Source organism: Ranitomeya imitator, chromosome 5 (assembly GCF_032444005.1).
Source record: "Ranitomeya imitator isolate aRanImi1 chromosome 5, aRanImi1.pri, whole genome shotgun sequence".
Lineage (NCBI taxonomy): Eukaryota > Metazoa > Chordata > Amphibia > Anura > Dendrobatidae > Ranitomeya > Ranitomeya imitator.
Genome location: NC_091286.1, coordinates 148,761,062 through 148,783,800, shown reverse-complemented (window position 1 = coordinate 148,783,800; position 22,739 = coordinate 148,761,062). Strand labels below are relative to the sequence as shown.

At 43.6% G+C, this 22,739-nt stretch overlaps 1 protein-coding gene across 2 annotated transcripts in view; it reads right to left on the bottom strand.

Annotated features, from left to right (window-relative positions):
* Positions 1 to 21,072, bottom strand: part of MERTK (MER proto-oncogene, tyrosine kinase) — a 238,387-nt gene extending 217,315 nt beyond the window's left edge. Inside the window, exon 1 of one of the 2 annotated variants that reach the window (XM_069769212.1) lies at positions 20,443 to 21,072. In XM_069769212.1, the coding sequence (XP_069625313.1) occupies positions 20,443 to 20,515 (73 nt within the window). In that variant the 5' untranslated portion in view covers positions 20,516 to 21,072. The remainder of the gene's footprint in view (positions 1 to 20,442) is intronic. The other variant, XM_069769214.1, reaches the window with a different exon arrangement.
* Positions 21,073 to 22,739: the final 1,667 nt, after the last annotated feature.

Genomic DNA, 22,739 nt, shown 5'->3' with positions numbered 1-22,739 from the left:
TGGGGGATTGTGTGCCTGTGTACAGACGTGCTCTGCTTACCCATGAGTGGCGCCTCTCCTCTCCGGGAGCAGGCGGCTTCAGTTCTCTTCTCCAGGAGGACCCGTTTCCATATACTTTTTCCCGCCAAGCACGGCCATCTTGTAGGCACTCTGATATTTTGGAAGCAGAAGACGCTGACACATGATACAGAGACAATTTTCTACACAGGGTTTCGGATCCTGCATAGCCTCATTAGAATTGCAGTGATTGGTGGATCACTCTACAAGCTTTCATCTCTGCAAATATGCAAATATATTGTTTTCTCAATCCTCTGCTGAAGATATGAGCCTGATATAAAACACTATATTAAGTATACAAGCACCATCTATTTTCCACTGTAGAAGATCGCAGACTACACTCACTTCTTGGGTGGATCACTACCCCTATACCACAACATTTGGATCATCAGACAAAGGGAAACCTAAAGATGACATTTGTGGCGTCCCAGGGTCCTGGTCGTCACAGTGGTATTGCTTTCCACCCGGGGAGAGTGATGCTACGTTTGGAGGCAAGGAAGGATAACTGCATCCAGGTACCACAAACATGCAACACTTCACACTCCAAGCCACCAGGTGGAGCTTCTGATCCCATTTACTAGGTGACTCCCCGTAGATATATAACTGGTAGTTTGTAGGGAAAGTCAGTCAGTCCTTCAAGGAAGCTGTTCCTGGCAGGAGCGAATTCCAGTCAGAGGACAGAGGAGTGGGTTCACGGAGCTGTGCATGCCCTCAGAGCTGCAGCTCCCAGAAAGAGACATTTGAAGGCCGAATTGATTGCAGCGAGCATGCCGGAGAGGATATCAGAAGGGTACCAGCCCCGAGCAGGCTGCCTCCTTCTGAGGCGCAGAGACGGGTAGCCGGAACACCGAGGTTGTAAGGACCTCTATGACTTACATCAGAGACCGGCAGGACAGCTGAACTCTACTTACCTGTCCGACCTAACACCCAGGAGGCATGGTGAAAACCTTAGAGGCTGGGGCATGCTAGAATCCCTATAAACCGCCTCAAGTCACCGGTCATATGGGTATGTCTTATCCAATCCGGGGGACAAAGAGAAATAACATCTGTGATGACCTTATGAGAAGCTTAGCAGTAAGGGACTATACCACCCCGGCGCTAGAGGAAAGGCTTTTATTCTCCACCTGGACAAGGGGACTCTGGACTTGCCTCCAAACCGGCCGGACTCTGCCTACCCTGTGGTCTGGTGCTCTGGACTGTGGATGCTGAAGTCTTCAGTAAAGGTAAAGAGACTGCAACACTGTGTCCTCGTTCTTCTCTGAGCCACTCACCATTCACCATCTATACACCGGGAAGCCCTGGGGATTCACTTCACCTGTGGGAAGTTATACCATATAGCTGCCATAACATCACCCCAGTGGACCCCTTAAAGCAGCGTCGGTCACCCTGACCGAATGCCACAGGTGGCGTCACAAACATAAACCTTATCCCTTTAAAGACCTTTCCCTTGTATATGGACGTCCCAGGGCCACGGACCGGGTCAGACACTGTGACATCCCCCTGTGAACACCGGACCTGGTACCGAGTACCCCTTGCCCTGACGGGGCGCTCCATATTCACAAAGGCATCTTATCAATATCAATAATACAATATAACATCAGAACCAGCCTAATTACATCTAATCCAGAACTTTTGGGGAATGGTGTGACTAAGGACTAACTCTCCTGTCCTATTTCTATTGGTTAAGGACTAACTCTCCTGTCCTATTTCTATTGGCTAAGGACTAACTCTCCTGTCCTATTTCTATTGGCTTAGCTGGGGATGTGTTATGATGCGGTGGTCTAGGAGCAACATGGAACGAGCTCTGAAGGAAGTGGTAACTGTACTGACCGCAGTCCCTAAGCTCAACACAACACTAGAAGTAGCCGTGGAATGCTCCTAACTCTCCCTAGGCATCTCGTCACAGCCTAAGAGCTAACTACCCCTAAAGACAGAAGCAGGAAAACTATCTTGCCTCAGAGAAAATCCCCAAAGGATAGATTAGCCCCCACAAATAATGACTGTGAGTGGAGAGGAAAAAGACATACACAGAATGAAACCAGGATGAGCACAGGAGGCCAGTCTTGCTTGATAGATAGGACAGGATGGAATACTGTGCGGTCAGTATAAAACATTACAAAAATCCACGCAGAGTTTACAAAAAAAATCTCCACACCTGACTAAAGGTGTGGAGGGTAAATCTGCTTCCCAGAGCTTCCAGCAAGACAGAATTAATTCATACTGTAACATAGTAACATAGTAACATAGTTAGTAAGGCCGAAAAAAGACATTTGTCCATCCAGTTCAGCCTATATTTCATCATAATAAATCCCCAGATCTACGTCCTTCTACAGAACCTAATAATTGTATGATACAATATTGTTCTGCTCCAGGAAGACATCCAGGCCTCTCTTGAACCCCTTGACTGAGTTCGCCATCACCACCTCCTCGGGCAAGCAATTCCAGATTCTCACTGCCCTAACAGTAAAGAATCCTCTTCTATGTTGGTGGAAAAACCTTCTCTCCTCCAGACGCAAAGAATGCCCCCTTGTGCCCGTCACCTTCCTTGGTATAAACAGATCCTCAGCGAGATATTTGTATTGTCCCCTTATATACTTATACATGGTTATTAGATCGCCCCTCAGTCGTCTTTTTTCTAGACTAAATAATCCTAATTTCGCTAATCTATCTGGGTATTGTAGTTCTCCCATCCCCTTTATTAATTTTGTTGCCCTCCTTTGTACTCTCTCTAGTTCCATTATATCCTTCCTGAGCACCGGTGCCCAAAACTGGACACAGTACTCCATGTGCGGTCTAACTAGGGATTTGTACAGAGGCAGTATAATGCTCTCATCATGTGTATCCAGACCTCTTTTAATGCACCCCATGATCCTGTTTGCCTTGGCAGCTGCTGCCTGGCACTGGCTGCTCCAGGTAAGTTTATCATTAACTAGGATCCCCAAGTCCTTCTCCCTGTCAGATTTACCCAGTGGTTTCCCATTCAGTGTGTAATGGTGATATTGATTCCTTCTTCCCATGTGTATAACCTTACATTTATCATTGTTAAACCTCATCTGCCACCTTTTAGCCCAAGTTTCCAACTTATCCAGATCTATCTGTAGCAGAATACTATCTTCTCTTGTATTAACTGCTTTACATAGTTTTGTATCATCTGCAAATATCGATATTTTACTGTGTAAACCTTCTACCAGATCATTAATGAATATGTTGAAGAGAACAGGTCCCAATACTGACCCCTGCGGTACCCCACTGGTCACAGCGACCCAGTTAGAGACTATACCATTTATAACCACCCTCTGCTTTCTATCACTAAGCCAGTTACTAACCCATTTACACACATTTTCCCCCAGACCAAGCATTCTCATTTTGTGTACCAACCTCTTGTGCGGCACGGTATCAAACGCTTTGGAAAAATCGAGATATACCACGTCCAATGACTCACCGTGGTCCAGCCTATAGCTTACCTCTTCATAAAAACTGATTAGATTGGTTTGACAGGAGCGATTTCTCATAAACCCATGCTGATATGGAGTTAAACAGTTATTCTCATTGAGATAATCCAGAATAACATCCCTCAGAAACCCTTCAAATATTTTACCAACAATAGAGGTTAGACTTACTGGCCTATAAATTCCAGGTTCACTTTTAGAGCCCTTTTTGAATATTGGCACCACATTTGCTATGCGCCAGTCCTGCGGAACAGACCCTGTCGCTATAGAGTCCGTAAAAATAAGAAATAATGGTTTATCTATTACATTACTTAGTTCTCTTAGTACTCGTGGGTGTATGCCATCCGGACCCGGAGATTTATCTATTTTGATCTTATTTAGCCGGTTTCGTACCTCTTCTTGGGTTAGATTGGTGACCCTTAATATAGGGTTTTCATTGTTTCTTGGGATTTCACCTAGCATTTCATTTTCCACCGTGAATACCGTGGAGAAGAAGGTGTTTAATATATTAGCTTTTTCCTCTTCATCTACAACCATACTTTCCTCACTATTTTTTAAGGGGCCTACATTTTCAGTTTTTATTCTTTTACTATTGATATAGTTGAAGAACAGTTTGGGATTAGTTTTACTCTCCTTAGCAATGTGCTTCTCTGTTTCCTTTTTGGCAGCTTTAATTAGTTTTTTAGATAAAGTATTTTTCTCCCTATAGTTTTTTAGAGCTTCAATGGTGCCATCCTGCTTTAGTAGTGCAAATGCTTTCTTTTTACTGTTAATTGCCTGTCTTACTTCTTTGTTTAGCCACATTGGGTTTTTCCTATTTCTAGTCCTTTTATTCCCACAAGGTATAAACCGCTTACAGTGCCTATTTAGGATGTTCTTAAACATTTTCCATTTATTATCTGTATTCTTATTTCTGAGGATATTGTCCCAGTCTACCAGATTAAGAGCATCTCTAAGCTGGTCAAACTTTGCCTTCCTAAAGTTCAGTGTTTTTGTGACTCCCTGACAAGTCCCCCTAGTGAAAGACAGGTGAAACTACACAATATTGTGGTCGCTATTTCCTAGATGCCCGACCACCTGCAGATTTGTTATTCTGTCAGGTCTATTAGATAGTATTAGGTCTAAAAGTGCTGCTCCTCTGGTTGGATTCTGCACCAATTGTGAAAGATAATTTTTCTTGGTTATTATTTCTTTGGTTTATTTATTTGGTTATTATTTCTTGGTTAATACTGATAACACTGGACAAACATAGAAAGCACTGAACGGATAAGTCCACAATCTGTGAACAGAAAAGCGCAAGCAAAAACTTAGCTTTGCTGAACTGGTCAGGATAACAGGGAAATCCAAAGAGATGTGACTCCATCCAGGAACCATATACAAGTGGCACTGGCTGAAGGAACAGCCAGGCCTAAATAGCCGAGCAGAAGAGACGATAAGTGGAGGCAGCTGATGACAGCTAACTCCAAGGAGCAGCCATACCACTTGAAACCACAAGAGGGAGCGCAAGAGCAGAACTCACAAAAGTGCCACTTACAACCACCGGAGGGAGCCCAAGAGCGGAATTCACAACAGGGATGCCCGGAAAACGCAGATAACTTGACATAAGATCTCCTACTCCATCTATACGTGCTGAAGAGGTGCAGAGTAACACAATAAGACAATTTTTCTTACGGGTTAATCCTCCCATGTCTAAAATGGCTCCAATTCCTAACTCATCAAGTAACTTAAAGGGATCTACCAAATGTCCCAGAGACACTAACCGCAAGGCCTCTATTGACCTCCTGTAGGAGTCACCTTCTATGTCCCCCTCTCCAAAAGACTGGTCAATTCTGCATTTCGGAGGAAGCAGAAATATCACAGCCCATTAAAACAAGTCCTCCTGTGCAGCTAATCAAGGAAACACAACATCTTCTCCCACAATGCATTCAGACCTATGTGGACTGCGGGTATTGGTACAGGCCTTGCCAACGAAGCAAGACATTGACTCTCTAGAACAGAGCATAGGGACCTCACACCAGCAGGCCATTGACTTGTTACGAGGGGAAATCAATCTACTGGCTTCTAGGACAACAGTTACGGAAGGTGCTTCTAGAGATCTTTCAGAGAGGATTCAAGCTTTGGAAAATAGACATGAAATCCTCTATGCTCAAGTACAAAACATGACCCTTCTTCTGAATGACCAAGAAAACTGGGGCAGAAAAAACAATATTCATTTTAACGGATTGCCAGAAAATGGAAGACAGAAGGACCTGAAATCTTTGGTTACCATCCTATTTAACAAAATCTCATAAAGACCCCTGGATGCAACCTTTGTTATCAACAGAGTGCACAGAGTCACAAGAATGGGCACCATTAACATTAACAACCCAAGGGAAGTTTTATGCCGACTCCACGTCTTACAGATAAAGAAGACCTTCTACGGAACGCATGGATTGCAGACCCCATATCCATGGATGGAGTAGAGATCAAACTTTTCCCAGATGGCTCAGGTTCTGCTTTCTACATTAGCCGTATGATACAACCTCTACTGGTAAAAATCTGTGAGATTGGTGCATCTTACAGATGGGGTCACCCTTTCCATCTAATTGTTAAAAAAGAAGGATATCCCCACATCCCGCAGAGTTCAAGACAGAAAAGACATGATCGCATGCCACAGGATCCTGAGACCAATAATGATAATAATAATAATCTTTATTTTTATATAGTGCTAACATATTTTGCAGCACTTTACAGACATTATCCTAACAGGAACTCTTCACTCCTATCTATGCATCTGATGACCTCCCTCCAGTACCAATCTTTATTACATCACCCACCATCTCAAGGACACTCACCGGAAATGTTTAAGCTGTTATAACTTTTTATCCTTTTTATTTGTTCTTGCCTTTGCCTCAATATCAGTTAATGTTGTTATTTAGACTGTTCTACTGAAACTTTGGTTGCCTATTGCTTAGATGAGTACTTTTCCAAAAATGGACTTTATCGGGTAGACAGGAGCAGCAGGGAAGTCGGATGAGTGAAGTGGAGGGAGGCAGAGGAGAAACATACAAGGGTTTCAAGCACAGACTTTAATGTTATTAACATTACTAGGCCTTTCTGTGTTCCCTTCTCTCCTTCTAAGTATCTTCTCTTAACAGGACAATGTCAGCTTACTAAAGTCCATCTTTAGTTCATTAATAATATACTGCCAATGATCTCCCTAATGTAAAAAGTTATTCCTGATCTCTATCAGGATCCCATACCCTGGAAAAGGGAGATTGATTCAGTTTTCAGCAATAATTTTTGTACTGATACGTTCAAGTACAGGTGACTGGTGCCCTTAAGGCACACTTTTGCTCCCCTAGGGGTTATTTTCCATATCCCCATAACCTTCTAGTCCTCGGAGGCTGTCCACGAATTTCTCTTGGACAATTAGCTTTGTTCTTTCTTTTTGCTATTTGTTAAGCTTTTCTTCTTTTTCGCTTCTGTTTGTCCATTTCTCGACTAAGTCTCCTTCCAAACCTATTGTCCCCACCTGTCTCCTCCCGGTCCTATACCTATCCCATCCTATTACAGAATGACACATGAACATTGCTCAGAACTCACAGTGGGCTCCTTGAATGTTAAGGGACTACATAGCTCAGAGAAGAGATCTATTATATTAAATCTCCTCTAGAAAATGAAATTAGACATAACTTTCCTACAGGAAACGCCCAACTGCCAAAATAAAACCTATAAGCTCTCTAATTATAGATTTCCAATGGTGCACCATAGTCCCTCTCCTGAATCCAAATCAAGAGATTGATGCATACGAATATCTCGTTCAGTACCGTGGGTGTTCAAGGATTCCTGTGCCGACGAAGAGGGATGCCTCTTTAGACTATGTGCACACGTTGCGGATTCTCTGCGGATCCGCAGCGTTTTTTGCGGTGCAGAAACACTGCAGATCCGCAATTGATTTACAGTACAATGTAAATCAATGAGAAAAAAATGCTGTGCACCAGAAACTCCTAAGCCTAATCCGCAACGTGTGCACATAGCCTAACGGTCGAAGGTCTCAAAGGTCCCAAAAAGGTAACGGTTGCTTCACTGTATCTACCCAACTCAGGACAGGACAGGGCACATTCTGCATACTTAAACCAGATGGTGACTTTTGTGGAGGGAATGCGGATACCAGGCCAAGACTTTAATATAGCCTTTGATCCCTCTATAGACAATTCTAGGGGTACATCATCTCTTTCTCGCCCCACACGTAGACATGAGAATCGTTCAGGAACACCAATTGATTGATTCCTGGTGGTGACTTTTCCACCCAGCGGACAAAGATTTTTCCTTCTACTCTAACAATGTATATACAAGAATTGACTGTTTCATGCTAAGACACCAAGACATCTCTTTGCTACTTAGAGCAAATATAGATAATATTATCTTCTCGGGTCACTCACTTGTTAGTATCTCTATAGCTCTTCCTGCTTTTAAGACCAAACAATGTCACTGGTGCTTGAGCCTATCTCTCCTCGATGACCCAATAATCAGGACTGATTTTCAAATGCATGATTAGAGGTATCCTTATTAAACAAAGAGCCCAGGGGAAGAAGCAAAAAAGTATACAGACATTACAGCAGAGGACCACAGCTGATTCTTTCTTTGAAGTAAAATATTCTTTAAAAACTGACAGGGAAATATTTTACCTCACAAAAATAATCAGCTTTGATCCCAGTATATCCTGTCTGTATAGTCTTTTGCTTCCTCCCCTGCCCAGGAGCTGTGGTATGATCAGCCCATGTTCCTGTACAGTCAGACACGGCCATTACACAGTACACAGCAGGGGCACATTTATAAGATTATCTCAGCACAGGAACATTTAATTTAAACACATCCAATTGTGAACGTTATTTTTATTCCAAGATCTATTGTTTAAAATGAACTTTTAAGGATTTTTACAAGGTATTTAACCCCTTATGAAAAAGTGCAGATGATGTGCAAAATCTGGGGAACATTTATTTTATGTGGGGCACGAGCCAGTAGAGTTATAGCCAAAGCGGGTAAATCCCCGCAGGCATATGGACTGTGCTATACTTTATCTTTAGTTTTCCCGTTGAGTCAGAAAGGCCATGTATATTTTATTGAGCCTGCAGTGGTTTATCTTCCACAATATATTATATATATTTTTTTGTTTATTTATTTTTTGTATGAACTATTCTTGCAAGTAAAAAATCTACTTAGATGATACCATGCCAGGATATAGTCAGACATTTTTGTGATAGCATTTCAAATATTATCACCAATGACATATTTTCAGTTTTTAATTTAAGACGTTTGCTATGAGTAATAATATAAGCATAGCATAACATTTCCTGCAGTGACAAAGCAACAATCAACCAAAGATAATGCTCAGAAGAAAACAATTTTATGTTTTAATGAATTTTCAATCAGCCGCTGATGTTGAAATCATTCTTCTTGGGCAAATAGGAGAGCTTATCAGTGACTGCATTGAGAAAAAAAGTTTCTTGAAGGTCAAAGTGCCTGACAAGCCTAGACTAGCACTTGAGAACTAACCTGTATTTTTCACTACATGGACTCAAACTGCAGGTCCAGATAAAACTGAAATTCCTGGGTAAAACACTATCTGCAGGCTCCCCTTCCTCTGTTGTGCTATGTTCCCACGGTGAGCTTTTGGTGAGTTTTTTTTAAGCTGTAGAATTTCTGCACCTATTATTTCAATTAGGTTACCGCTATGTGTGTTTTTTCACTGTGTTTTTCTGTGTTTTGTTTAATGTGTTTTATCGCGTTTTTGACAGTGCATATTTTTTGTTTCTTTTTGGTGTGTCATGCTATAAATAAAGCTGCTTTATTTTTGATACATCCTAGCATATGGCTTTGACTAAACTTTATCGAAATACTTAGGAGTAGATTAAGACCTTCTTCACACGTCTGTTTGTATTCAATGGTGCTGCGCACATGTCAGGTTTTCACAGACTATGTGTCTGTGTGAAAAACCTGCAGTCATGACAGTTTTTGACACGTACTGACACCTGGGAACAAGTGGTACAGTTTGCGCTGTTCCCTGACGCCGGCCGGTTGCTGAAGGCAGCTCTCATCTTTGTCTCCTGCTTGGTGTTTTGTATTATTTCAAATAAAGGACTATATCAGTGCTGTGTATTTATTTCAATACTTACTATGGGGTTAGTAATGGGGGGCGTCTTATAGACACCTCTCCAATACTATCCACTGGGCTTGATGTCACCTGATAATACAAAGGTAACATTAACCCCAATACCGCCAGAAGGCAAGTGGGAAGAGCGAGGCTAAGCACCAGGTAGGAGGCTCTAATAAAAACAAAAGCATCAAGAGCCAGTCATTTTATTAGCTTTTATGTGCTGGTCTCAGATGCAGGTGAGGAAGCCAAATCTTAGCCAAATCTTAGCCAGAATCACTGCCCCATATTGCATGGAGCAGAGAGGAGTTTTGTAAACCTCAAACTTTGACTTCACTATTTTTTGATTGTGCACATGGTAAGACTTTTTTTGTAACAAAGTTACCGTAATTATAATTGTGGGTTAGGAATATTTCACCGACACCAACGGCTGGTACACAGAAAACTAAAATAACACAAGGAACCTCAAAAGTAACAACTTATGAAACAAAGAAAATCTTACTGGTCTTAATGGTAATAACCCACCAGGAGTAATATATCAGCTACACCAAACACAGATCCAGGAAGGTCCCCACGTATCTCAGCATTAGACATAGACTAGATCAGAGACCAATCTCTTGACCCATCATTGGAGTCTAAGGGGTAACGTTTCTCCTTATGGAGAGTGACATACCAGCTTTGGCTTGTCAAGGTAAGGAGGCTTATTCGCCGTGCAATGCTCCTCTGGGAAATTTAATATGCAAATTGCCTCTTTAGAGAAAAAGAGGACTTAAACTCTATAGCGCCACCCAGGTACGGACTGGGGCTGAAATTCAGCCCTGGCATTTGAAATCACTCAGGCCCATGTTGTCCCCGTTCCCATGAACCAGATGGGATATATTACTAATATTACCCTGGATGGAGGAAAGGAAGATTTTCTACAAGACCAATTTTTCTAATGATACCAGTGGCCTGTTGGGGTAAGTGACTGAGTCAGTGACTTTGTGCTCCGTCACAACTCTTAACAGTATGGGAACCCACCCTCTCTCTGTTGGAGTCCCCCAAGGCTCTGTTCTAGGACCCCTACTCTTCTCAATCTATACACTTGGCTTGGGACAACTCAAAGTCCCATGGATTCCAGTACCACCTCTATGCTGATGACACTCAGATCTACCTCTCTGGCCCAGACGTCACCGCTCTGCTGTCCAGAATCCCAGAGTGCCTATCAGCCATATCCTCCTTCTTCTCCTCTCGCTTCCTCAAACTCAATGTAGACAAATCTGAACTCATCATCTTTCCTCCATCCCATAGATCTTCCTTACCTGACCTATCAATGACATCATGCTTTCCCCCGTACCGGAAGTCTGCTGCCTCGGAGTAACCTTCAACTCTGCCCTGTCCTTCAAACCGCTCATCCAAGCTCTTTCCACCAGTCGCCTCCAGCTCAAAAATATCTCCAGAATCCGTCCTTTCCTCAACCATCAATCTACTAAAATGCTTGTGCACGCCCTCATCATCTCCCGCCTTGACTACTGCAACATCCTTTTCTGCGGCCTCCCTGCTAACACCCTTGCACCTCTCCAGTCCATTCTTAACTCTGCTGCCCGACTAATTCATCTCTCTCCTCGCTACTCCTCTGCTTCCCCCCTCTGCGAATCTCTTCACTGGCTCCCATTCCCTCAGCGTATCCAGTTCAAATTACTAATACTGACCTACAAAGCCATCCACAACCTGTCTCCTCCATATATCACTGAACTAATCTCCTGATATCTTCCCTCACGTGATCTCCGGTCCTCCCAAGACCTCCTTCTCTCCTCAACACTTATTCGCTCCTCATCCAACCGCCTCCAGGACTTCTCCCGAATATCCCCCATCCTCTGGAATTCTTTGCCCCAACACGTCTGACTATCAACCACATTCGGATCCGTCAGACGGAACCTGAAAACCCATCTATTCAGGAAAGCCTACAAGCCTGCACTGACCCCGCTGCCGCCTCATCACTACCGAAGCTACCGCCTCACCAACACCGGAGCTCCTGCAACCCTCAACCTACTGTCTCCTTCCCCATAATCCTGTAGAATGTAAGCCCGCAAGGGCAGGGTCCTCGCCCTTCTGTATCAGTCTGTCATTGTTAGTTTGTTTACTGTAAGTGATATCTGTAACTTGTATGTAACCCCTTCTCATGTAAAGCACCATGGAATCAATGGTGCTATATAAATAAATAATAATAATAATCTTGAGAACACCAATTCTGTTAACAATGTAGCAGACAAGGCAGCCCATGACAAGAAAGGCCCTTCTGACATTTGACAGAATTGCCAGATGGCCAGTCCGGCCCTGGCGCCACCTGTTGGAAGTAGCGATCCTACAAGTCACAATCAACCCTTTAACGAGTCATGCAATATGACTTAGGATAAAAGCCAAATCAGTATCTCAATTTGCAGACACGGTGTTTTGGGCTGTTGGCCCTCGTCAGTGCGAAGCATGAGAACTAATTTGGCTAGGTGAGAGGCTATGGACTGAGGTCTTCCAACAGGTGGCGCTATAGAGTTTAAGTCCTGTTTTTCTCTGAAGAGGCAATTTGCATATTGACCCATCATTATAACCGATGACACAGTTTGATGACTAGATTTGTAGTGCTGACAGCAATTTTAAATAGGATAATTCATAAATTCATTTTTGGTAAAGACAAATGTGAGAAAAGCAAGATAATTTTTTCAACTTAGTCATACAATACAAAATTATTTTCTATTAAAATCACGTTTATAGTGAACCTTCATTTTAAAGCGAACCTGGTCAGTTGATTCATGCTGTCCAAACCACGAACAGCATAAATCATAGTCAGGCTGCATGATCGCCGCAGTGTTTCAAAGAAAGTATTGTTACAAGATTCGGCCAGGTACTACAGCGAGAGTAGAGACTAGTCCGACACCGCCCCAGCTGGCGTTTCCTAGCACAGCACTAGGTGATTGTCATTCCTCTCGATCCGGGAGCCCAACTAGTCTCTTCTCTAGTTATAATAATCCCTAGCCAGATCTTCTAACTATTCTTCTAACTATGCTTTCTCTGAATTAAAGGAGCATTTCAGAGAAAAATAAACCTGGCCACAATCATGCATCCAGGCACTGATTCATGCAGCTTATGGTTTGGCCAGCAGAATTCATGTGACATGTTCCCTTTTAAAGTCAATTTAGACTACACAATTCTTTTGAACGAACCTTCCTAGGAACACTCATTTCAAAATAATCTTGCAATGATCACCCAGCAAACTAGCGAAATGGCCAATCGTTGGGTGAACTAGACCGGACCACGACACCCATCGGACCGGACCACAGCGGGAACGCCCCTGGGTGAGTATAATCTAACCTCTTTTTTTCATCTTTCAGGATACATCGGGGGCTTATCTACAGCATTCTGGAATGCTGTAGATAAACCCCTGATGCCGGTGGGCTTAGCTCAACTTCCATTTTGGGGGTGACAAGTTCCCTTTAATGCATCACATCACATAGTGTGAACGGACAATTAGAACCAGTTTGTGTACTGAGAATTCCCCTTTTCTTATTAGAATCGCTCTACAGGTCCTTCTCAAAAAATTAGCATATAGTGTTAAATTTCATTATTTACCATAATGTAATGATTACAATTAAACTTTCATATATTATAGATTCATTATCCACCAACTGAAATTTGTCAGGTCTTTTATTGTTTTAATACTGATGATTTTGGCATACAACTCCTGATAACCCAAAAAACCTGTCTCAATAAATTAGCATATTTCACCCATCCAATCAAATAAAAGTGTTTTTTAATAACAAACAAAAAAACCAACAAATAATAATGTTCAGTTATGCACTCAATACTTGGTCGGGAATCCTTTGGCAGAAATGACTGCTTCAATGTGGCGTGGCATGGAGGCAATCAGCCTTTGACACTGCTGAGATGTTATGGAGGCCCAGGATGCTTCAATAGCGGCCTTAAGCTCATCCAGAGTGTTGGGTCTTGCGTCTCTCAACTTTCTCTTCACAATATCCCACAGATTCTCTATGGGGTTCAGGTCAGGAGAGTTGGCAGGCCAATTGAGCACAGTAATACCATGGTCAGTAAACCATTTACCAGTGGTTTTGGCACTGTGAGCAGGTGCCAGGTCGTGCTGAAAAATGAAATCTTCATCTCCATAAAGCATTTCAGCCGATGGAAGCATGAAGTGCTCCAAAATCTCCTGATAGCTAGCTGCATTGACCCTGCCCTTGATGAAACACAGTGGACCAACACCAGCAGCTGACATGGCACCCCACACCATCACTGACTGTGGGTACTTGACACTGGACTTCAGGCATTTTGGCATTTCCTTCTCCCCAGTCTTCCTCCAGACTCTGGCACCTTGATTTCCGAATGACATGCAAAATTTGCTTTCATCAGAAAAAAGTACTTGGGACCACTTAGCAACAGTCCAGTGCTGCTTCTCTGTAGCTCAAAAGTGGCTTTACCTGGGGAATGCGGCACCTGTAGCCCATTTCCTGCACACGCCTGTGCACGGTGGCTCTGGATGTTTCCACACCAGACTCAGTGCACTGCTTCCTCAGGTTCCCCAAGGTCTGGAATCGGTCCTTCTCCACAATCTTCCTCAGGGTCCGGTCTCCTCTTCTCGTTGTACAGCGTTTTCTGCCACATTGTTTCCTTCCAACAGACTTACCATTGAGGTGCCTTGATACAGCACTCTGGGAACAGCCTATTTGTTGAGAAATTTCTTTCTGGGTCTTACCCTCTTGCTTGAGGGTGTCAATGATGGCCTTCTTGACATCTGTCAGGTCGCTAGTCTTACCCATGATGGGGGTTTTGAGTAATGAACCAGGCAGGGGGTTTATAAAAGCCTCAGGTATCTTTTGCATGTGTTTAGAGTTAATTAGTTGATTCAGAAGATTAGGGTAATTGGTCGTTTAGAGAACCTTTTCTTGATATGCTAATTTATTGAGACAGGTTTTTTGGGTTATCAGGAGTTGTATGCCAAAATCATCAGTATTAAAACAATAAAAGACCTGACAAATTTCAGTTGGTGGATAATGAATCTATAATATATGAAAGTTTAATTGTAATCATTACATTACGGTAAATAATGAAATTTAACACTATATGCTAATTTTTTGAGAAGGACCTGTATATGCAAATTGCTAAAAAAAAACAAGCTCCATTTAAAGAGGTTATCCAGCCACACAAAGGTGCTAGAATGAGGTGGTATTGCAATATAATTAAACTTACTAATATACTGTAACAGAGTCACTGGCATAGCATGTGAAGGGAGATACATGTGGAGCGCCCCCGTGGGTAAGGGGTACTCGGTACCGGGTCCTTCGGTTCTCAGGGGGATGTCACGGTGGCTGACCCGGTCTGTGGCCCTTGGGACATCCGTTGTAAAAGGGGAAAGGTCTTTAAAGGGATATGTTCATGATGCCACCTGTGGTATTCAGTCAGGGTGACAGACGCTGCTTTAAGGGGTCCGCTGGGGTGATGTTATAGCAGCTAGATTGTATACCTTCCCACAGGTGAAGTATGTCCCCAGGGCTTCCCAGTGTATAGATGGTGGATGGTGTGAGGCGCAGTGAAGAACGAGGACACAAGGTTGCAGTCTCTTTACCTTTTACTGAAGGCTTCAGCATCCACAGTCCAGGGCACAGACCATGGGGTAGGCAGAGTCTGGCTGGTTTGGAGGCAAGTCCAGAGTCCCCTTGTCCAGGTAGAAATCAGTAGCCTTCCTCTAGCGCCGTGTGTTGTAGTACCTTACTGCTAAGCCTCTCATAAGGTCCTCACAACTGTTGAAGATGTTACAGATGTTATGTCTCTCTCTCTCTGTCCCCCAGATGGATTGGACAAACCCGTATGACCGGTGGTTTGAGGCTTTTTACAGGGATTCTACCATGCCCCAGCCTCTCGTGGAGCCACCTTGCCTCCTGGGTATAGAGCGGGCAGGTAACATGATATTAGCTGTCCTGCCGGTCTCTGGAGCAAAGCATAAAGGACTGTTGCTCCCTCGGTGTTCCGGCTACCAGGATCTTGCGCCTCAGAAGGAGGCAGCCTGTGCAGGGCAGAACTCCTCTGATATCCACCCCTTTGCTACGACTTCTTCACCCTCTCTACAATACAGTTCTCTTTCCGTGTCACTTTCTGGAGGCTGCCGCACTCAGGGCAGGCGCAGCTCCGTGTCCTTCTGTCTCTGCCTCTGACAGGATCCCAGCCCTGTCAGGGACCAACTACTTGAGCAAAGCTCAGCCAGCAACAAACTAACTTCCTCTCCAGGCAACCAGTTTTACCTAAGTGTGAGGAGTGCCCTAATAAATAGGAGCATAGCTCCCCCTGGTGGCCTGGAGTGTGAAATGTGTTGTATGTTTGTGATACATGGATTCGGTTGTCTTTGTTTGCCTCCAAACGTAACATCACTCCCCCCTAGAGGAGAATGATATTACTGCAATGACCAGGACCCTGGGACGCTGCACATGTCACTGCGCATACTGTGGTCAGTGCTGTAAAACCAGAGTGTTTTCGCCTATAGCACGCCAAGCATTGAGAGGGTTAATAGGAACCTATGTTATGGGCTGGTTTTAGTGGACCTTCATAGAGCAGGTGGGAGGAAGTGTACCGTATCTCCACCTGCAGAATACTGACTGAACCTGTGTGATGTCAAGATCATGTGATCATCGCATGGGGTGTTAAATAACTGGCCATCAGAGTAAGTCGGGGTCGTGTCTTGAGAAACAAGGAACTCCCAGATAGCTTCTGGAGGAGCTAAGGACAGTGCGAGTTATCTGCAGGTTGAAACCTGCAGAGAAAGGACTCTGTGATACTTTATTTGTTTTGTTTTCCATTAAAGGGAACCTGTCACCTCAAATTAGCGGGATATTTAAATGTGTTTTTACCGGTCCGATGGGCGGTGTTTCATCTTCATTTCTCCACCCCGTCCATCCCTGATGTCCGCAATATGTTAGTGAATTAGAGTACGTGTGCGCCATAATTGGCGCGTTCGCAATGCAATCTTCGGTCGTGCACGCGCAGTATGCTTTACCCAACTGCCGGCAAAGCCGAAAAGCATTACTGGCATGCGCCCGAGCACTATGTCCCGCAGCACAGCGAAATACTTCCGGGACATAGTGCGTGGGTGCATGCGCAGTAATGCTTTTCGGCCTTGCCCGCAGTTGGGCAAAGCATACCGCGCATGTGCGACCGAATATTGCATTGCACACGCGCCAACTATGGCGCTCACGTACTCTATTTCACTAACATATTGCGGACAACAGGGACAGACGGGGTGGAGAAACGAAGATGAAACGCCGCCCATCGGACCGGTAAAAACTCATTTAAATATCCCGCCAATTTGAGGTGACAAGTTCCCTTTAAGCTAGGAAGGCTCTGCTTTTATTATTCTGAATCCTGCCTTGGTCTTTTCTGACATTAATAACCCAGCAGGTGTTTCAGCACCAAAGTGTTCCTTTTTCTACCTGAAGAAGCAGCTAAGCGTGTCAACCCCTGGCAATACTTTAAATTAGGATAGCTGTCACAATGCCACAAATTCAGCACCACTCTGCTCAGTTCTGGGTTTATTCATACACAGAAAATGGGCTCTACATTGTCTCACCCCTCTGTTTATGACATAATGACGTACCCTCCCGGCTTTTGACTTTGGACTCCTAGACTTTCCTGACTGAAGGCTTGTCCGTGAGAAGTGACTCAGCATCACACCCACCTCTTGGTGCTGTCTCAGGACTAAGGACACACTGTGCACACTGTCATGATGTTGCAGTATTCCCCATGCGAGTGGGTGGTCATGTGACTGGATTTGCATATTTGAGGTCACATGTGGAATAGACCTTCCTCAGCTAGAACACTGAGAAGCTGAGACTAAGGCCGGGGTCACACTTGCGAGTGTAATGCGAGAAACTCGCACGAGTCTCTCGCATCAATTCCTGGCACTGTCGCTGGCACTGTATTTCTATGCAGCTGAACGCTCCGGTCCAGAGTGCCGGCGGCAGTGCCAGGTATTGATGCAAGTGACTAATGCGAGTTTCTCGCATTACACTCGCAAGTGTAACCACGGCCTAAAAAATCTAATGCTAAACACTGGCTGGCAAATGGTCTTCCTTCAGTGGAGGAGGTGGTCCAAGCATTAAATTAACGTAATACAATTGTAATGAAAAAATTAAAAAGGTGCACATTGAGAGGGGATATTGGTAAATCTGGGAAAATATGTGGAGACTGGATTAGATGCCCAGCTGTAGTCTCCGAGGCACTGGCAAAAGACATTAATATGTTGATTTATAAGTCAGAAATTGTCAGTTTGCAGTCACATAACGTGTAGTCTTTTCTTCGCAGCCTGGAAAAACACTTTCAAATCCAATAAAGTGCCTGTATTATAGCAATCAAACCCATGTTACCTACAGATACTGAAAAAGTAGCGGTCATGTTGTAATGCTAAGGATTCTGATCATTTTATAAAATTATCAGTTAAGAGGGCGCAGTCAGACGGCTGTATTACATGGACAAGATCATATCGCAATGCTTGGACTGGCCGGCGGCTCTCCTGAACGAGCAGAAGTACATGCTGTCACACTCAGGTCAGGATAGCTGCCGGCCAGTCCGCGCACTGCACTGTGATTGTTGTCCGTGTTATACAACCGTCTGACTGTACCCAAAGAGTTTAGAGCCAAGAGAATTTATCACAGCAGATCAGCTCAAAAGGTAATCTGCCTAAGAATTCTGCACAAGCAGGGCTTTCATTTCTGTAATCAGGGAGAGGGCGGTCAAAGCAGTATAAAAGGCACAAAGGCAGCATTTCTAACAGTGATTTAGCTTTGCTGTATGTGGGAGTGTGGACGCTCCATTATCACATTTCATTTTGCAGTACAGATGACACAGGAATGAACAAATTAACAAAACTGGATATGGGAGAAAAAGAGTATCCCCCTGTGAAGAAGAAAAAAAGGATAAATGTGCAGAAAAAAATAGTAAAAAAGGAAAATACATATCGTTGCATATTTGATCCATTTGGTTACTCATCAGAAAAATTATTCGGAAAAATCGAAAAAGGAGTCATAAATGGAGATCACAGCAGGAAATCTTGCCACTTGTTTAGAGCAGACCTTTGAACCTTTATCTAGAGTCTGGGAAAACAATAATCTTCAAACAATGTGACAAGGTTTCACTCATTTACTTCAGCGGCATTAACCCCTTCCTTCCATGGCCCCGTTTTAATAATATTTTTCTTACCAGTTGTCAAAACATTTATTTTTGCATTGGCATAACCTTATTAGGACTTTTTTTTGTTGCTGGGGGAAAGTTGTAGTTTTAAAAGCAAGTTTAGTTCTTTACTGTTATAAAAATGACTGCAGGTGATTGCCAATGTTGGCAACTCTGTCTTATTTTAATATTTTTTTCATATGGCAAACTAATCTGTCTGCTTATGGGCATTCCAATTTCTCACTGTCAGGGCGATATGATTTTGTTTATATTTAATTTTTGTAGCTCCCTGACTTTGCACGTGGAACGGAGCTGCTAACCTGTTAAATGCCACTATCAACCTCTAACCATGGCATTTTCTGCGTGACGGCGTGTTGGAACACTGTTCTAATAGCCCGTCAGTGTCCCCAGGATGCGATTGTGGGGCGCAGATAGATTCTGTCTGGTGTTCGTAGACCGTGATTTACACCATACACAGCAATCCTATAATACTGCACTCTATAGTACAAGTGATCACATAATCACAGGTTCAAGTCCCAGAAGGAGTTTAAAATACAGTGAAAAAAATGTGTTTACAAAAATTTAAATTACCTCCCCTTAAAAATAAAGAAATACAAAGGAATAAGAAAATACACATAGCTGGTATTGTTACACCCGTAAAAGTCTGAGCTATCAAAAAATGTTTTCATCACAAAAAATGGAATAAAGAGATGATCAAAACATCGCAGTTACCCCAAAACAGTATCAATAAAAAATGTCAGCTCAGGGTGCAAAAAACAAGCTCTCACAAAGCTCCATTGACTGATAATAGGAAATGTTACGGGTCTCGGGACATGGTCACACAAGCGATTATACACACTATATATAACACAAGAAAACAACTAATCTTGTTTGGTATCTCCATGATCGTACTGACCAGGGGAATCATATTGCTGCATAATTTTTACCATATAATGATCACTGTAGATTAAAAAAATCTATATATATATTTTGGAATTGAGCTTTTTTTCACCATTTTGCCACAGTTGAAATTTGTATCACACTTTCCAATACATCACATGATACATTCAATGGCGTTCTTTAAAAATTTAACTCGTTCGGCCAAAGAAAAGATCTCGAATGGCTATGTCCACAGAAAAATAAAAAAGGACACAAAGGAGTTAAGATTGCAAACACCATGCTGCCAGTCACTACATATGGTAGTAAACGCAGGGTTGGATGGCTACTGTCGGTTGTGGCAGCTTGCTAAGTGACCACAATTACTAGCACATGGAGTAGAGCGACATTGAGACCTTAATGTTGGGTGGCCAGAAGTACTGAGCCCTAATATGTATAGGCATACTGGACTTTCTGCTCCTCACAACCATACAGAGATCTCCAATGTGCCAGACATAAACACTCCCATGTGTACACACAGCTCCTAGCTGCTACCAGGCACCACATCTGGAATAAATCAAGCAACCTATGCAACATGTGGCTCTCCAGAAGTTGAGGACATTTTTATCTCTGGCCAGTAGGCAATGCTGTGATTACTACAAATATTAGGGATTTTATCAATTGACTATCCAGAAAAATAATGTTGGCAGCTGTGCCCCTTACCTCTTCCAAATAACACTGGGTACATCAGCAGGACGAGAAGGTGCCTCCTCAGTGATGCCTTCATCTCTACCATATGTCCAGTCCAGTCACCCAGAGACAGCAGCAGACAATCCTGGGCTTACTCAGGTCCAGGAGATTACTGCTGGCACGTTACAACACATCACAGAGGGCTGGCACCATGGGTCCTAATTGCTGCCCATAAAACAATAAGTTCTGAAGACCAATTACACAACTGGAGTCAACGCAGGGCAATCTATGGGTAAGTCCCAGGTAAGTCTTCTGCTCCCAGAGCTCTGGAAATGCTAGGGTTAAAAAAACCCTGTAAGTCCCTTGGATGATGACAGTGGATATTTAAGTGGTTTCCTCATCAGAATGCTTTTTTTTAACTCTTTCCTTCCTATGTCAGAAAGCCTGGCCAGAAGACTCAAAGTAAGTCCAGAGTAGTTCTAGTCCTACAGGTTGCAGAGCAGCTGGAGCAGAGTCAGGGCTGGAGATGCTGCACACAATGGCCAGGGTCCATGCTGCTCCAGTGCCTGACCTGTGGATTGGGGCCACTGCTGCAGTCCTTAGCCAGATGCCTGTGCTGCAGAGCCAGTGACGTGCACACTGCAGCCTCCTCTCCTTATTATTGCCAGTGGAGGCTGCACACCATCTCCAGCAGCCAGAGGAGGAGTGTGCAGCTGGGGGAGGGCTGAGCTGGGACCTGGCCACTTTCCTGGGGTTTATTTACTTTGCTGATGTGACAATTGTCTGTGTCACTTTGTAGTAACATCACTGATACAGCTGTATTGTTATGACATGTCTGTATTGTTATGGCATATGTAACAACATTACATTCTAGCCATTTGTGCTCAGTAATTATGCATTTTACACCCCCTCCAAATCCTTTGTAGTAGCCCCCCTCCTTCACACCAGCTTGTCTGAAGCTGGAATGCAACAGGCAAACTTTCACTGCCCAGAATCCAGGAAAGTGGGGGGCATTGCACCAAATGTGACCAGCTTAAAAGGAATCAAAAAGAGCACGAGAAGAAATATAAAAAAGTGCAAGAACAATTTAGCGTCGCTAATAAACACCACATAAGATACATCTGACAACCTGATGTAAACACAATAAAGAACATCTTTCTGTGCTAGGTGTAATCTACATACTTATTCAGGGGAGAGAAAGAAAACATTCAGACAGTAAAGTTATCTGACGATGCATATACTACACACAATAGTATTAGCGATGGACTGTAACAACAGTAGTTATGATTTTACAACATATATAATGGGCCCCACCTGCTTATAAGTATACTAGATGGTGGCCCGATTCTAACGCATCGGGTATTCTAGAATATGCAGGTCGACGTAGTATATTGCCCAGCCACGTAGTATATTGCCCAGCCACGTAGTATATTGCTCAGTCACGTAGTATATTGCTCAGTCACGTAGTATATTGCCCAGCGAAGTAATTTATTGCCCAGTCACGTAGTATATTGCCCAACCACATAGTATATTGCCGTCACGTAGTATATTGCCCACTCACGTAGTATATTGCTCAGTCACATAGTATATTGCCCAGGGACGTAGTATATTGCCCAGCGACGTAGTATATTGCCATCACGTAGTATATTGCCCAGTCACATAGTATATTGCCCAGTCACGTAGTATATTGCCGTCACATAGTATAGTGCACAGCCACGTAGTATATTGCCCAGTCACGTGGTATATTGCCCAGTCACGTGGTATATTGCCGTAACGTAGTATAGTGCACAGCCACGTAGTATATTGCACAGCCCACGTAGTATATTGCCCAGCGACGTAGTATATTGCGCAGCCACGTAGTATATAGCAGAGCCACGTAGTACGGTATATTGCCCAGACACGTAGTATATTGGCCAGCCACATAGTATATAGCAGAGCCACGTAGTATATTGCCCAGGCACGTAGTATATTGGCCAACACAGAGCCACGTAGTATAGAGACTTAAAAAAAAAATAAACATCTACTCACCTTCCGAAGGCCCGCTGGAAGTCCTGCTATACTCACCATCCGCCGCCTTTGCCGCTCCTCGCCACGTTCCCGGGACCGCTCCATTGCAAGTGGCAGCTTCCGGTGGTCCCAGGGCTGGTGTGAGCAGGACCTATGATGACTGTTGTGAATTCAGCTTTTGGGCTCCCTCCGGTGGTTGTAGAGGGTAGTGCAGTTGTGCCTGGACTGCAGGAGTGGACATGTGTATCTACTAATTGCAAAATTGACTGGGGTATATAGCTTTGCAGGACTCTTTAGTCAGTGCCAGTTGTTCATTGTTTTTG